The sequence below is a fragment of the Cadophora gregata genome, assembly GCF_030347475.1.
Source record: "Cadophora gregata isolate MNR1 chromosome Unknown scaffold_4, whole genome shotgun sequence".
NCBI classification, from domain to species: Eukaryota; Fungi; Ascomycota; class Leotiomycetes; order Helotiales; family Ploettnerulaceae; genus Cadophora; species Cadophora gregata.
The window spans coordinates 2,150,126-2,163,391 of NW_026695927.1; the positions used below are offsets into that span (position 1 = coordinate 2,150,126).

Here is a 13,266-nt window from a genome sequence, read left to right on the forward strand (position 1 = left end):
ATGGTAAGGCAAATACAGAGTCACTCACGTGCTGACCCACTTTTCACCTGCCGCCAAGGCGGGTAAACTTGGGCTAACGCTGCCTACCTTGTAAATCCTTCGCCCAGGCCCCTCAGTCTCTTGTTCATCATCAACCTCTATTCAACTTCCATCCGCTCCTTCGACACCCAAGCCAAAGACAAAAGACAAGTCAGACATCGAATCGACCTACCGATACCCTAACTACTACTTTGACAGCCAAAAAATACCGAAACAGGCCGGATCCGACCAGTATTTCTCCAAACGTGTCTCAGAAACAATGAGATTCACTATCACCTCTATTCTCACACTTGTCGCAGTTGCATTCGCAGCGACTATGCCTCAGAAAGCCGTCATCATTTCATATCCCGATAACACGCCAACAAATGTAATTGATGACGCTATGGCTGCGATCAAGGCTGCTGGAGGAATGATCACACACGAATACAAGCTTATCAAGTAAGCACCCAAGATTTCGAAGAGTGTTGTGTGTTACTAACATACGGAAGGGGATTTGCGGCAAAAGCACCAGCAAAGGCTCTAGAGGCTGTCCAAATCGCTGGCAATGACTGGCACGCGGTCATCGAGGAAGATCAGATGGTTTCGGTCAATGGCGGATTGTAAATGAGTGGATACAGCGGCTGGCCCGGGTTGGAGAGTATGATAATGAACGTTGGGATGGCGTGACGGACACATGGGATGGGCTTCATTGGATTTGGCGTCAAAGTCTTTTGGGGTGGTTGGCGCATTGCATCGGTCTTCGCGGTATCAGAAAATAGTTGAAACGCATCGTTTTCTCAAGTAGGACCCTACTGCAGATGTGTCTGGTTTTTCATGAAGAGACTGTTAAATGCTCTACTCCTCAGGCTCCTCGGAGCAAGTCCTAAGTGGGATTTGTGGTGTCCAGTGACCAAGTTGAAGCCTGTGTACTGAATGAAGTGACCGATCTGATCCCCTGGTCACCAGATGGCCGATTTGCAGTAAATATATGTAGAATTGCTAGCCTCACTTTACATGTCGATCTGCTTTACAAATAACGCACAGATTTCTTATGGCAATGTTCAATACGAGTACATCTTCCCCTTCCATTCTCCTATTTATGATGTCATCGAGCAGGCGCCTCGGTAGAAAACGCTGGATTGTTAGCGATGCTTTTATTGACTTTCAGAGTAGCATGAATTTGTAGTACCTTTTAAATATCTAGTTACTTTCCTCACAATAACAATTGCAATTTACCACGAGATATTCTTATCATTTAATTTTTTCGCAGTCGTAAAGCAGTAGTTCGGTAGAGTAAATGGTGAATTGGACAACCATCGGTATCTCTGCACCCATATTAAATCGAGGATGAAGAATATTCTTGTCTTTCGTCCACTAATGTCAGCTATTCTTAGTCAGTTTTGAAAGTTTTAATATGAGATGCGAATCATACCAGCTTGGCTCCTTCTTAGACTATAATTTGTGGAAACAAAGACGGAATAACTGCAGTAAATTTCAGGAATTTGGGACAACCGGTGGCTCATTTTTCAACCAGTAAAGGGTCCATTGATGTACATGTCCAAGTTTTATGCTGTACGCGTACTTTTATCTCGACATGTCAATGGACTCCTGTTTGTCGAGGTCGAGGTAACCATAGGTAAGTTCCGGTACGGCTACCTTAGATCTCTTTCAGGTCCCTCTTGGCAGTGCATGTATGTATGCTGCCAAATTTATGTACTGCTGCTACCTTATGCTTGACATAATTTTGCTGGCTTTTTCGTAGGAGAATGCGGGCTACATGTGTAAAGAGTTAATAACTGTGACCCGTTCAGAGACGGACTCGTTGGTAGAAGACAAGAACCAATCAACCTTTCCAACTGCCTTGACTGCAGGTGCTCGTGGCTTGATATTCGGCTCAGTGGGAGCGGTACGCCAGCCGTGGTAACACCTCCGTAAAAGGGGTCGCATTAGCGCGTTTCCTAGGTTCAGCCTCTCTGAACAGCACGTAGCCTTGCGCGCCAAGGATCATGGAAACTCCATTGAAGACAACCGCGCATAATTGTGCCCAAACACCGTTCCGGCCGGACAAGATGTCAGTCACATATCAGACTAAAGCCAAGAATTTGATCTTCTATGCCTGTACAACTATTCTCTGCGCCTGAACACGATCAAGGATTCGATCAACAACCTCGACGCGATGATGCCGTACAACAGGGCAACAGAGCTGGCTCTACTGGAATGGGTATGAAGTTCTGCCAGGACCCTGAACTCTGAACATACACTGATTCAAAGAAATAGACGAACACTTTCCCGTTGGATTCTCGAGTAGAATCGGTCCCAAATCTCACCGATGGCGTTGTTTTTGCTAAAATGCTGGGTATGCCGGATACACACATACAACCTGTTGGCCGCTTCCGAATACTGATTCGACGTGTCTGCAGAGGACATCGATCCCAGCTATGCAGTGCGCCACCTTGAAAAGGATATTGGAACGTCAAAGTGGTTGGGCAAGAAGAAGAACCTTGAGGCAATACACAGGTCTTTATTGCGCTACATCAACAACACCTGCGAGGGGTTAGACTCTTTTATACTAGATAACCCGGTCGATTTGAATGCTATTGCACAGCATGAAGATGCGGGAGAGACGTTCAAGGTAAGAGAGTTATGATGTCCGAAGACTTAGAATTGACATAATCACAAGCTTCTTACCTTGTTTCTTATGGCAGCTATCAAAGGTGCCAACTTGCAGAAATACGTTTCGAAGATTACAACTTCGTTGGATGCATCTACGCAGGGCGAAATTGCAGGCATTATAAAGAAGGTTGGAGATTCTACACTGCGGATGAACACTGCCACAACTAACGATACTCCAAGGCAGATGCTGTTGAAACCCCACGGGCAGTGACTAGCACAGGCGGAGTTGCTATGAGTCCGGCTCATGATGCGGAATTGGAACTCGAAGAGAAATATGCGTATATGGCTGTTGAGCACGAGACCCTCAAGAAAAAACATGCGGATTTCATTTCGAGGTTCGAGCGATTACAACAGAACCACGATGAATTGCTAGATCACAGCAACAAGCAGGATAACAAATTGAAAGCGTACGAGAACTCGGATGATGGCGACCAGACTGACTACATACGAAGCCTGAACAACCGGATTCAAGAGCAAGAGGACCTCATTGCCAGCCAAGAGAGCCAGGTGGAATCAGATCGCATAGCCAGGGAGAGACTTTCCAAAGAACTTTCAGTATTACGACCTGCAGCACAGCGTTTGATGGAGGTTGAAGATGAAGTAAAGGAGCTCAAAACCGCCAACATTGCTCTTTCCAGGAAAGCAAATACCGTCGATCACTACCAGAAAAAGGTGGAACATTTGACTATGGTCGAGAAGGAGAACAACGCCTTGCGTGAAAAGATCGACACGCTTCAAGGAAACCAGAAGGACTTTGACAGGGTTTATGACGACAATGCAAAGATCAAGACCACTCTTAAGGAGTATCAACAGAGGTTTCACTCCTACGAGCTAACTTACGTCGAGCTATCAACTCAAAAGAAGCATATTGAGGAGCAGCTAAGGCTCCGAGATGACCAACTTCAAGTTCTCACTGCAAGACAACAACATGACGAAAAGTTCATTGACCAATTACAAGAGCAGATTAAAACCGGCAATCTGGCAGATTCCATATCCCCAGACTCGCCTACAGGAAAGCAAGGTGCACTAAACCTGGAAGAAGAATTGGAGCGTAGTGAAGATCCAACACCAAATCTCATACTCGAGATTTCACGACTCAAGGCTGAGAATCAACTTCTGAAGAGCAACACTGCAGGTACTACCAATGCTACCCTTCGCATTGATTTGGAAGAAGCCGAGCGGGTCAAGAAACGGCTGCAGGAGAATCTCCGTGATCTCACTGAGAAGTACACTATTGGACAGGAGCAACTCAGTGCAATGATCAGCGAATCAGCAGGCGAAAAGTTAGTTTATATCATACATCGAATGATCACTGTAGCCAGACTCTAACAGGTGTTTCACAGGGAAGAAGCTATCATGCACACGCGGAAGCTATATCTCGAAGCCAACCAGGAGCTTGCCAACGCCAAATCCAAGCTCGCTGAATTGCAATCCGATTTATCCGGGCGTGATCGAGACCTTGTTTCTACCAAATCAGACTGTGAGTGCCAAATTTCAATCTTCAGTGCAGAGTATCTGCTAATGCCAATCAAGTGGCCGCTGTTGATCAAGAACAAATCGACGCTGTCAATAGCCTCAAAGCCGCTCACGAGCTGATCAGTTCCTCTCTTCAAAATGACTTGCTCGACCTACAGAAAAAGCACAGGGACTTGACAACGGATTTTGATGAACAGAAAACCCAGCTTGTCGAAGCACTCTTGTCAAAGGATAGACTTGTGCAGGATCTTGCAGCAACAAAAGACAAATCTGGGTCCACGACTGATGGTCAAGCTCAAGCCCGAGCTATTATTGAAGCGGAAGAGAAGCTGAGAGAGGTAAGCAGTCAAACTTTATTTGCGCAGGAATTCCATGTTGTCTCCAAGACGACTTCCAACAGAACCTCTCGTCTCTTTACACCCCTGAAAATTCCAATTCAAGCATACGGCTCTTCTCGTATCAGTATGTTGGGAACAGTCCTGTCCCAGCACCAACTTATACCGTTGGCGATTCAAATACAGTTCTACCGAGCAAGTACTTGGGTTTTGATACAGACGTTGTCCTCGAAGCTTTCCCTTTTGAATGCTCAACACGTTGCATCAACTCCTTATAACTCCTTCATATTAAAGAAGCATGATTTCCCTTTCTCTCTCTCTAGTCTGATCCTGTTCTCCATAACTCATTCGCCTTTCAACTCAAATTATAAATGTATTGAAGAAAAGCTGATTAAAATCACAGCAACTGCACAAGCAAGATACTCTCATTCAAGATCTTCAACGAAAGCTCAAGACCGCGGAGGAGAACACTCCAGAAGCGCAACAGGCAAGTTTCAAGAACTCTCCCTTGCCGGTAGCTGTCCTCACCTCAACTCACCCTGCTATACATATCCCCCCATTTATTCGGGATACATAACACTCTTCTTTCGCTCCATCACTGCCCTTTCTATATCGTCGCAAATCTCCGACTGTCTAAGACCAAGAACTAATCATATGTGAAGGCTGCAAATGATTCTATGATCAAGAATCTTACACGCGAAAACACGCTCATGGCTTCCGCCTGGTACGACCTCACTAGCCGCTTGCAGAGCAACCATGTAGTTCTCCAGAGGAGACAGGACGCCCCAAAAAGCTGGCTAAATAAACAGCGGCAAATGGTGAATACGCCTTCAAGACGCTGAAGCTGGAAATCGGAGGGCTGGTGACAAGTTATGTCAGTATATATGCGCCTGCATTGTGAGGAGCTTTTTGAAGGCAGAGCGGACGGTCTTAGAACAGCATTACGGAGCGGGATGGCAGCATGGACATCCGGGAAAGTAAGAGGATGGTGAAAGCGCTAGATGTGTTTTCTGGATAGAAAGATGGACAGCTTGGTAGGATTCTTGAGTGTTGCGTATACCCCTTAGACATCACCTATTTACTAGCTTTTGCTTCTACCTCATTTGGCTACCATATTCCTCAGCGACACTGAATGGCTTATTGTTAGAAGTGTATCTACTTCATTCTAAGTATAGACTTCATGTTCGACGGCATACTAAACATTTTAACGTCCGTACTTCCAAATTAGGCAGTACCAGCAACAAGTCACCATCGACCAACAAACGCAAAGGGTGCCTAATCTAATCCGCTTTTACAAATTCTCCAAATTATATGCATGTTACCCGTCTTTTACCAACAAAAGTCTCATCGACGATCAGCATCGGACCAAAGCACCCGGGTCCAGCCTCGCCGCACACCGCCCACCAATCATCATTCCTCGTCTCACTCCTGACTCAACTCTTTCCAGTCCCTCTGAAGCCCATAAACTTTTGTTGCACGTCTGACATTTCTCGGACATGATGGCCGACGAATCTACACTCTCGATAATCGGACGCCGGCGATGCTCGCGGACATCATGTCCGGGGAAGAGTTTGAAAAATGCTGATTGGATGGGTAGTCGCAGCCGGGCTATCCGGAATGGTAACTTTCAGAGAAGTATGACCCTCGTGACCTTGGAGATAGATTATGGAGAGATCGATCGAACTTTCAGGAGGAGATAGATCTGAAGTGGATCAGATGGTAAGTACTCCGGCAGCGAGATGAGATTAAGATGTGATCGATTGTGTCTTGTCGGTGGTATATTCCTGGTCCGCGTGGGAAATTTAGGCGAGTCATTGTCGTATGATGTTTTGGCTTCGGACAAGTCACTTGCCCGGAAAAATACACATTTGCGGAGAAACATTCTTTAAATAGCCAGTAGATACAGAATATGCCGCTACATAGATAAAATCAGAGTCTTGAGTTCTTGGTAGTACTTCATCATTTCAGAGAACACTTTCCTCGTAAACTTGTTTTGAGGACCTCCCGTTAGAAACCGACCCAGAGCCATCACCATTACGAGGCCCCATCGGTAGTGCTCCATGTTGAAGAGTGTCTCCATCGATCCACAAGTCCACCTTGTAAGATTCGCCGCTGAGATCGATCACAACGCACATCAGATCAAACCTCCCTCCGAACACCTTTCAGAATTTGGCTTCCATTCTGGGCATTCCCTTCGATGTACTCCCATCATATTGCAACCTAAGATTACCAAAAGCGAAATTACTTGATACTCCCCGCCCCCATTTCTCATACTTGTATGCTCCGTATGGCATCTTGAAACAATGATTGTCTCCTGCCTGGTCAAGCGGTGCAAGTCGATTTTCGATCATGCAGACTTTGATCTGAGGTTCCGGTTAGCCTATGTATGATTTTATCACTCCGAGGCTGATCAAATTTATGACCGGCGAAGGTAAGCGAGGATTGGGAACATCAAAAAGACCCCAGGTTGCGCGATTTGTTACACACCTCTTAAAATACGATTGTCCTTAGAGATTTAGAGAACTAATATTGAAAAGTAGATCTTTCATTTAGTATATGTTTTGTCGGAAAAAATAAAGGGAACAATTTATAGTATAGAGTTGAAGTTCGATAATATTTCCGCTGGCGACGCCTCGCCGGACATAAATTGGATCAGCCTCGCTCGAATGTAGTATGCATGATAAAGACGGTCTTCAGCTGGTGGTAAACTCACTATCTCTCTGGTGAGAAAGACTGGCGGAAGTGGATACGGGAAAGGGCGACATGACTTCCCTTCTGCCCAATCCTTTCAACCTGTGAGCTCCACACCTGTGAGCCAACATCCTCGGGAAGTTCAAATTACTACAGAGGTAAGAAACCCATGGACTACTTACATACCCATGCAGCTCTGCAAATCTCTCCATGATAAAGCAGCTGATACTTTCATCGCGCCACCTCTCTTCAATCTCTTCCTTTCGCTGAACCTTGCCTGACTTGTCTAACGGAGCATGTGTAGCGAGGTAGGCGATAGTTGTGTCATGAACAGTTGCCAACTGGGGAGGCAGGTCGGTACAGAATGATTGCTTGATGGATACCAGGTCTGGGCCAATTGGGCGGGTGTAGGTTGATCGGTGTTTGGTGATGGAAGACTTGATCTAGTCAGCACGGTGTCCACTGATAAATGAGATCCAGCGAATGAGGAGATACTTTGGAACTTCGAGATGTACAGACAACAAATCAAGCTTTCTTCATGTTGGCTATCTGGAGACAAGGATACTTACTTGGTCAGCATTCGTACTTCTCCAAACCTTTATATCCTTGACACCATTGCTCTTCATTTGGCTGACAGCAGTAGAAGCAGTAACAGCCACAGATACGACTCTACGATGGCTCTATTACCTATCAGCTGTCTGTATCCGACTATTTGAACCAACAAAAATGTGAAATGACACAAGAAAAAGGCTTACCCCACGGGAGTGCCGACTCGTAGTGGACCAGACCTCATGAGAATAACCAGTGGAATATATTTCTTCTTTGGCTGGGGATTTGCGAGCTTCGTCAATGAGCAGCCAGTTGAAGATGCTCATTGAGGCGTCTTGCTTTGTGCTCATGGAGCGACGGTGTTTTGAGAGGCTGGTGTTGGTTTGTAGAAATATGTTAATGTTTACAAGAACAGAGAGACACGACAGAGATGGGGCTAGTTGAAAAGCAAAGCAGTTGAAATGGGGTACGCAATGAAGTGAGAGCCGGACGAGGTGCATATCAATATTCTAGGAAACATGGCCCCAGCAGGTTTCTCTAGCAAAAGAGATCATCGAGACATGCATCTCCTTATCTCTTTGCAAACGCAAGTTTCAAGCCACTGTTGCAGAATGATGCAAGATACAAGCATTACATGGAGAGATAAGACGTGTATCGACAACACAATTATTTTTTGTAACTCCCTTTGGCATCTTGCATCATCTCACCTGGCCTCTCACTGATCTCATGGAACGGGCATCAACATATCCGCAATGCAAGAAACACAGAATCCTACCAGTCAGGTCGCAGTCCTGGACACGCGGTAACATACACAAGCATGAGCATGGGAAACCGAGTTCCCTCGAAGGCCAGCCAGATAGCTGGGAGTCCGGGATGGCAGCGGTATCAAGATCCTGCACATTAATATTTTCTTCATTTCGTGATCCGAACGAATGGGAAAAATCAAACCTAATGCTACATACAAGGCCCCTTATGTGTGGGCATGAAACCCAGGCTCCCTAAGTGGTCGTACAGCTCGTGCAGTTGCTTCCTCCATTCGTTGGAGTCCCTCCCATGCCGTGAGTGATGTGAACATATCGTCCCACCCAGTCAAAGGACGGCCCAAGTAACTTTTATGGAATCTATGCAAATCTCGTTTCATCTCAACACATCCCACAGCCTAGCCTCTCCTCCATCAATTACAACTCAATTCCCGGTGATCTTGCTAAGCAGACCGCCGCTCTTGGCCTTCTTCTCTGCTTCAAAAACTCCGAGAAGGCTCTTCCACACTTGGCCAGGTTCTTGGCTGGCATCAATGCCCTTCCAGATCTTCGTCTTTTGGTAATATCCAACGACTGGAGATGTTTGCTGGTGGTAGGTCACAAGTCGCTTCTTGAGAGCCTCGGCATTGTCGTCCGATCGTTGAATCAATGGCTCGCCAGTAATGTCATCCTTCATCTCCTCCTTGGGTGGGTTGAAGATCTTGTGATATGATCGGCCAGATGCTGGGTGTACCAAACGACCAGTTATCCGCGCAACCAGGAGGCCATCATCGATTTGGAGCTCGACAGCGTGTTGGAGCTTCTGATCTTTACTCTCAAGCATTTTGTCTAGACGCTCGGCTTGTACAACTGTTCGTGGGAATCCGTCCAGGATGAAGCTATATTCAGTTAGTGTTTGGAACAAGTATACGAAGAAGCAGGAAAGAATTGAACTGACCCTCCCTTGCACTCCTTGTTTGTCTCCAACTCGGCCTTGATCATACCAATAACAATTTCGTCACTGACAAGTCCACCTTGGTCCATGATCTTCTTGGCCTCCTTCCCTAGAGGTGTCTTCTTCGCGACTTGTGATCGCAGCATGTCTCCAGTAGCCTTCGCAGAGCGTTAGCTAGGCCATAGCCTCATGGAAAAATATCGTATGAACCTACCAAGTGGCAGCAGGAAAACTTCTCCTTGATCTTGGGTGCTTGAGTTCCCTTGCCTGCGAAAAGCTAATTAGCCGGTGCCTCGACGATGTTGGGAACGTGGAGGATGGAATTCGGCGTATCTACGTACCAGCACCAGGAGGTCCCATCAAGATCATTCTTACGCCCTCAGCCGGTGAATGCTTGGTTCCGCCCTGAGCATGGCTCAGCTTAGATTCCAACTCGGCCACTCGCGATTCAAGCTTGGAAACCAGCTCGTGCAGCGACTGCACGGTATCGTCGCCAATTGGTGCCATTGTGGATGGATATGTGGAGGAAACCTGACCAAGGTACGGATGGAGGTATGGAGTCTTGTTGAGAGGGAAAAGGAGAGGTGATGAATTTTCGTAGAGCGATGCGACTGGTGAGTGAGGTTGACAATTTGAGGATTATTTCAAGTAGCATGGACCTCGCTCTCTAAGCTCGGTTGGTGTTGGTCCACCCGGTTGCGAACGTCGGTGGTCGGCCAAATGGGACGAGACGAGACGAGACGACACCGAATCAACTTTCTCGCTCTAAGGGGCCGACGGAAGCCAAGTAAGGAGACAGAAATCTTCGTAGAACTTCAGCATTGGCTTAAGTCAACATGTATACAGTTGACTTCGACTTTGGCTCCATTTTTGTAAATTCCCGTCTTAATAAGTCTGTTGAGCTATCAATGTTGTCAAAGGAGACTAGATTCCTTTCGGCTAGACGATTCTTTGTCATCGTACCTATCTGGACTCTGTGTCACGAATTTACCATGTCTTGTAGTATCTGAAGCTGCGAGTCTGTATTGCCCACCCAGCCTCCAGCCTTGTACCAAAATATATGCCTCTTTCTGGACCCTGACCAATCACTTCTCTCGACATCACGAATCCTGCAATAGTTATCACTCGCTAATGATCTCGCAAAGAGCCTCGGACACGTTTCCTCTGTACACCAACTTTCACAGCAGTCGCTCAAGGCCAAGTCGCGCCCAACATGAGATGGGTCCTCATAGTAAAACCATCGTATATGAGATGGGCTCCAGGGGTCAGAGGTGCTCGATATCTTTGTCCAGCTTCTCCCTGCGCAATCCCCCCCCAAAATAAATTCAGCCTCGCCATGGAATTCCTTGTGGAAACGACATCATGAAACCTACAGACACCCTGCTCGTGATAATCCACAAAAGACAATCCCTTCCTTTCGTCCCTCAATATTTGCCGCTATACCAAGCGAGAGACTTCCCGGCCAGCATCAGCCAAGGCCAGCACGAAGCGACTTTTCCCTAGCTGCCCTTGTAGTCACGGGGGTTTTCTTTTCAATTCCCATCGCAACCGACCAAAAGCAGCCGGAGTTTCAATATCTCCCCTTGGATCCATCAACGGATGGCATTCGACTGTTGGTTTTGCAACCAGGTAGGCGGAGCACAAAAATTGAATGCAGCTTGACATCAACCACTTTCGGCGACAGACCAGCTTATGATGCCCTCTCTTATGAATGGGGAGACGCCAGCCAGCTTCAAGCAATACAGCTGAATGGCTCGAGGAAGCTCGTAAGAAAAAATCTCTGGGATGCCTTGGATTCCTTACGTGATGAAGAGTCAGCGAGAGTGTTGTGGGTTGACTCTCTCTGCATTGATCAAAACAACACCGTGGAGAAGAACAAACAAATCCCTTTGATGGGTTTCATATATCGACGGGCCCGGCAAGTCATCATATGGCTTGGCTCACATCAGCAACCAGTTGACGAGCAGTATGAGAAGACGCTTGGATATACAAAGAATGTTGACCAAAGTGCAAAACATGCAGCTGAGACGAGACTTGAGTATTTCATGCACAGGCTAATTCATGAAGAATACTGGAAACGTACCTGGATTATCCAAGAAGTGGTCATGGCCTCTAAAATTAGAGTCAGCTATGGATCAGGATCGGAAGACTGGGAGGACTTCATCAAACTCCTCAACTGGTACAGAGCACAAAATCCAAATGATGCTGCAGCACATACAATCCTAAAACTGGATAAAATCCGTCGTTCCAAATTCTCGCAAACGGAAAACCTCTCGCTTCTAAATTTGGTCGATGAGTTCCGAGACGCCTTCTGTGAGCTTCCTCATGACAAAATCTACGCATTCATTGGTCTAGCAAATGATACATACAATAAGGAGGTACCAGTGAATTACGAGAAATCTGTATCGGAGGTGTATCACGATGTAATGAAACACCACTTCGAATCGCTTCACTTCGAGACCCAGCAGATATCCTCAATCGAAGCGATCTATCTAGCAGCGCTGGTTCGTCGCCTACTCACAAGGGAACAAACGCAGCGGCGGAGAGAAATCAGAACTCTAAGACAAGCCGTCACCAAGGACTTGAGAGATGATTACGTCGCTCTACCTGCTCAACCTTCACGGAATGTAGGTCCTGAAGAGAGGAGCAATGATTCTCGCCCATACAGCTCGTTCGAGACTAGTTGGTCTCATCATTCAACTGAACCAAGAACGCGGGTTGATTCTAAGGAAGAGTTGAAAAGTAAGAGAAGTAAGAAGGCAAAGGACAAAGAAGAGGAGGAGACCACTAAGGATGACAATTCATGGGAGAAGCCATGGCTTATTGGAATCGGCGTGGTGGTGGGAGCAGCTGGATTTGCATGGCTCATCTGGAAGCTTTTGAATCCAAGATCAACCGAGAGCTTAACATGGTGCTGGAACGAGTCTGCCGCTGAGGACATCACAAAATGGAAAACGTTGGCAGACAAGGGAGACGAAAGCTTTGTCCTGAGAGGTGCAATACTTGGCAAAGTCGAACATGTAGGGCCTTCGGTATTCGATCTCAGTTCCTCGAATGACGCAGAAAAGCGATGGAATGCGAGATTAGGGGAATGCTACCGTGGCTCGGCAGATTTGGCAACAGCGAGAGGTTCCAACGCGAAGCTCCTATCGATTCTGAGCAACACCTCAGATTTTCGGACTAGGAACATCATTCCTTTGACACAAGAAAAATCGCTAACTAGCCTGGAGGATCTCCGGCACAAGCCATCACATCGCAGACAAGAAGCATCTCCTGTGGTCTTCGTGGGCACAAATGTGACTCTAGGCGTGGCGCCAGGAAACATCCGTGAAGGCGACTTCATTTGTCAATTCTGGAATTCTAGTTCTTGTGCTGTACTACGACGGACTGATTCTGGTTTCGGCTTCCGGCCACGATTTGAGATAGTCGGTAGAGCATCTATTGTTGGTCGTGAAGATGATGTGGATTGGGAGACCCCAACGGACAAAACACGGTTTGGCGGAAATCTATCGTTCAACCGGGAAGTCGTAGACCTGCCCGCGAGTATGGAGACATTAACTCTTTTGTCATTAGATACAGTGAACTTGCCTAGCATGATGAATTAGACTTAACCCGAGTAAGAATCCAATTCAAAAAAGATATCATGCGTGTAACATACATTGTGATGGACACCAGCTCCATGGGTTATAGACAGCTGTCTTCTTACATCCCATAGTCTTGAACGTCAAAACTGCAATTACATCAGTCCCCAATTCAAGCAAACAAGCTCTGTCGACGAATATGGCGTTCTGTCTTGTGCTGTTCATCACGAGCTTCTCGCTTCAATTTC

At 46.6% G+C, this 13,266-nt stretch overlaps 5 protein-coding genes across 6 annotated transcripts; 3 read left to right on the top strand and 2 right to left on the bottom strand.

The window, feature by feature from the left end:
• Window positions 1–139: 139 nt before the first annotated feature.
• ONS95_010421 (uncharacterized protein) lies at window positions 140–642 on the top strand (the record flags this gene model as incomplete). The annotated part of the gene is made up of 2 exons (XM_058504011.1): window positions 140–477; window positions 528–642. Exons 1-2 carry the CDS (start codon window positions 299–301, stop codon window positions 640–642), a joined length of 294 nt encoding a protein of 97 aa, XP_058360724.1. The 5' UTR covers window positions 140–298.
• An 809-nt stretch (window positions 643–1,451) lies between these two features.
• Window positions 1,452–6,421, top strand: ONS95_010422 (uncharacterized protein). Of its 2 annotated transcripts, XM_058504012.1 has the most exons (6): window positions 2,051–2,239; window positions 2,296–2,374; window positions 2,439–2,650; window positions 2,699–2,818; window positions 2,872–3,974; window positions 4,035–6,421. In XM_058504012.1, exons 1-6 carry the CDS (start codon window positions 2,195–2,197, stop codon window positions 4,285–4,287), a joined length of 1,812 nt encoding a protein of 603 aa, XP_058360725.1. In that variant the 5' UTR covers window positions 2,051–2,194; the 3' UTR covers window positions 4,288–6,421. The 2 variants fall into 2 exon arrangements, with proteins under 2 accessions (XP_058360726.1, XP_058360725.1); XM_058504013.1 differs by having other exon boundaries at window positions 1,452–2,239; window positions 2,296–2,650.
• Window positions 6,422–7,340: 919 nt separating this feature from the next.
• Window positions 7,341–8,068, bottom strand: ONS95_010423 (uncharacterized protein; the record flags this gene model as incomplete). The annotated part of the gene is made up of 4 exons (XM_058504014.1): window positions 7,341–7,343; window positions 7,376–7,630; window positions 7,763–7,873; window positions 7,949–8,068. 4 exons carry the CDS (start codon window positions 8,066–8,068, stop codon window positions 7,341–7,343), a joined length of 489 nt encoding a protein of 162 aa, XP_058360727.1.
• An 859-nt stretch (window positions 8,069–8,927) lies between these two features.
• ADK1 (adenylate kinase) lies at window positions 8,928–9,944 on the bottom strand (the record flags this gene model as incomplete). The annotated part of the gene is made up of 4 exons (XM_058504015.1): window positions 8,928–9,381; window positions 9,441–9,595; window positions 9,652–9,704; window positions 9,779–9,944. 4 exons carry the CDS (start codon window positions 9,942–9,944, stop codon window positions 8,928–8,930), a joined length of 828 nt encoding a protein of 275 aa, XP_058360728.1.
• A 1,385-nt stretch (window positions 9,945–11,329) lies between these two features.
• Window positions 11,330–13,042, top strand: ONS95_010425 (uncharacterized protein; the record flags this gene model as incomplete). The annotated part of the gene is made up of 1 exon (XM_058504016.1): window positions 11,330–13,042. The coding sequence occupies one exon, from the start codon at window positions 11,330–11,332 to the stop codon at window positions 13,040–13,042; it is 1,713 nt and encodes a 570-aa protein (XP_058360729.1).
• Between the last annotated feature and the right edge of the window lie 224 nt (window positions 13,043–13,266).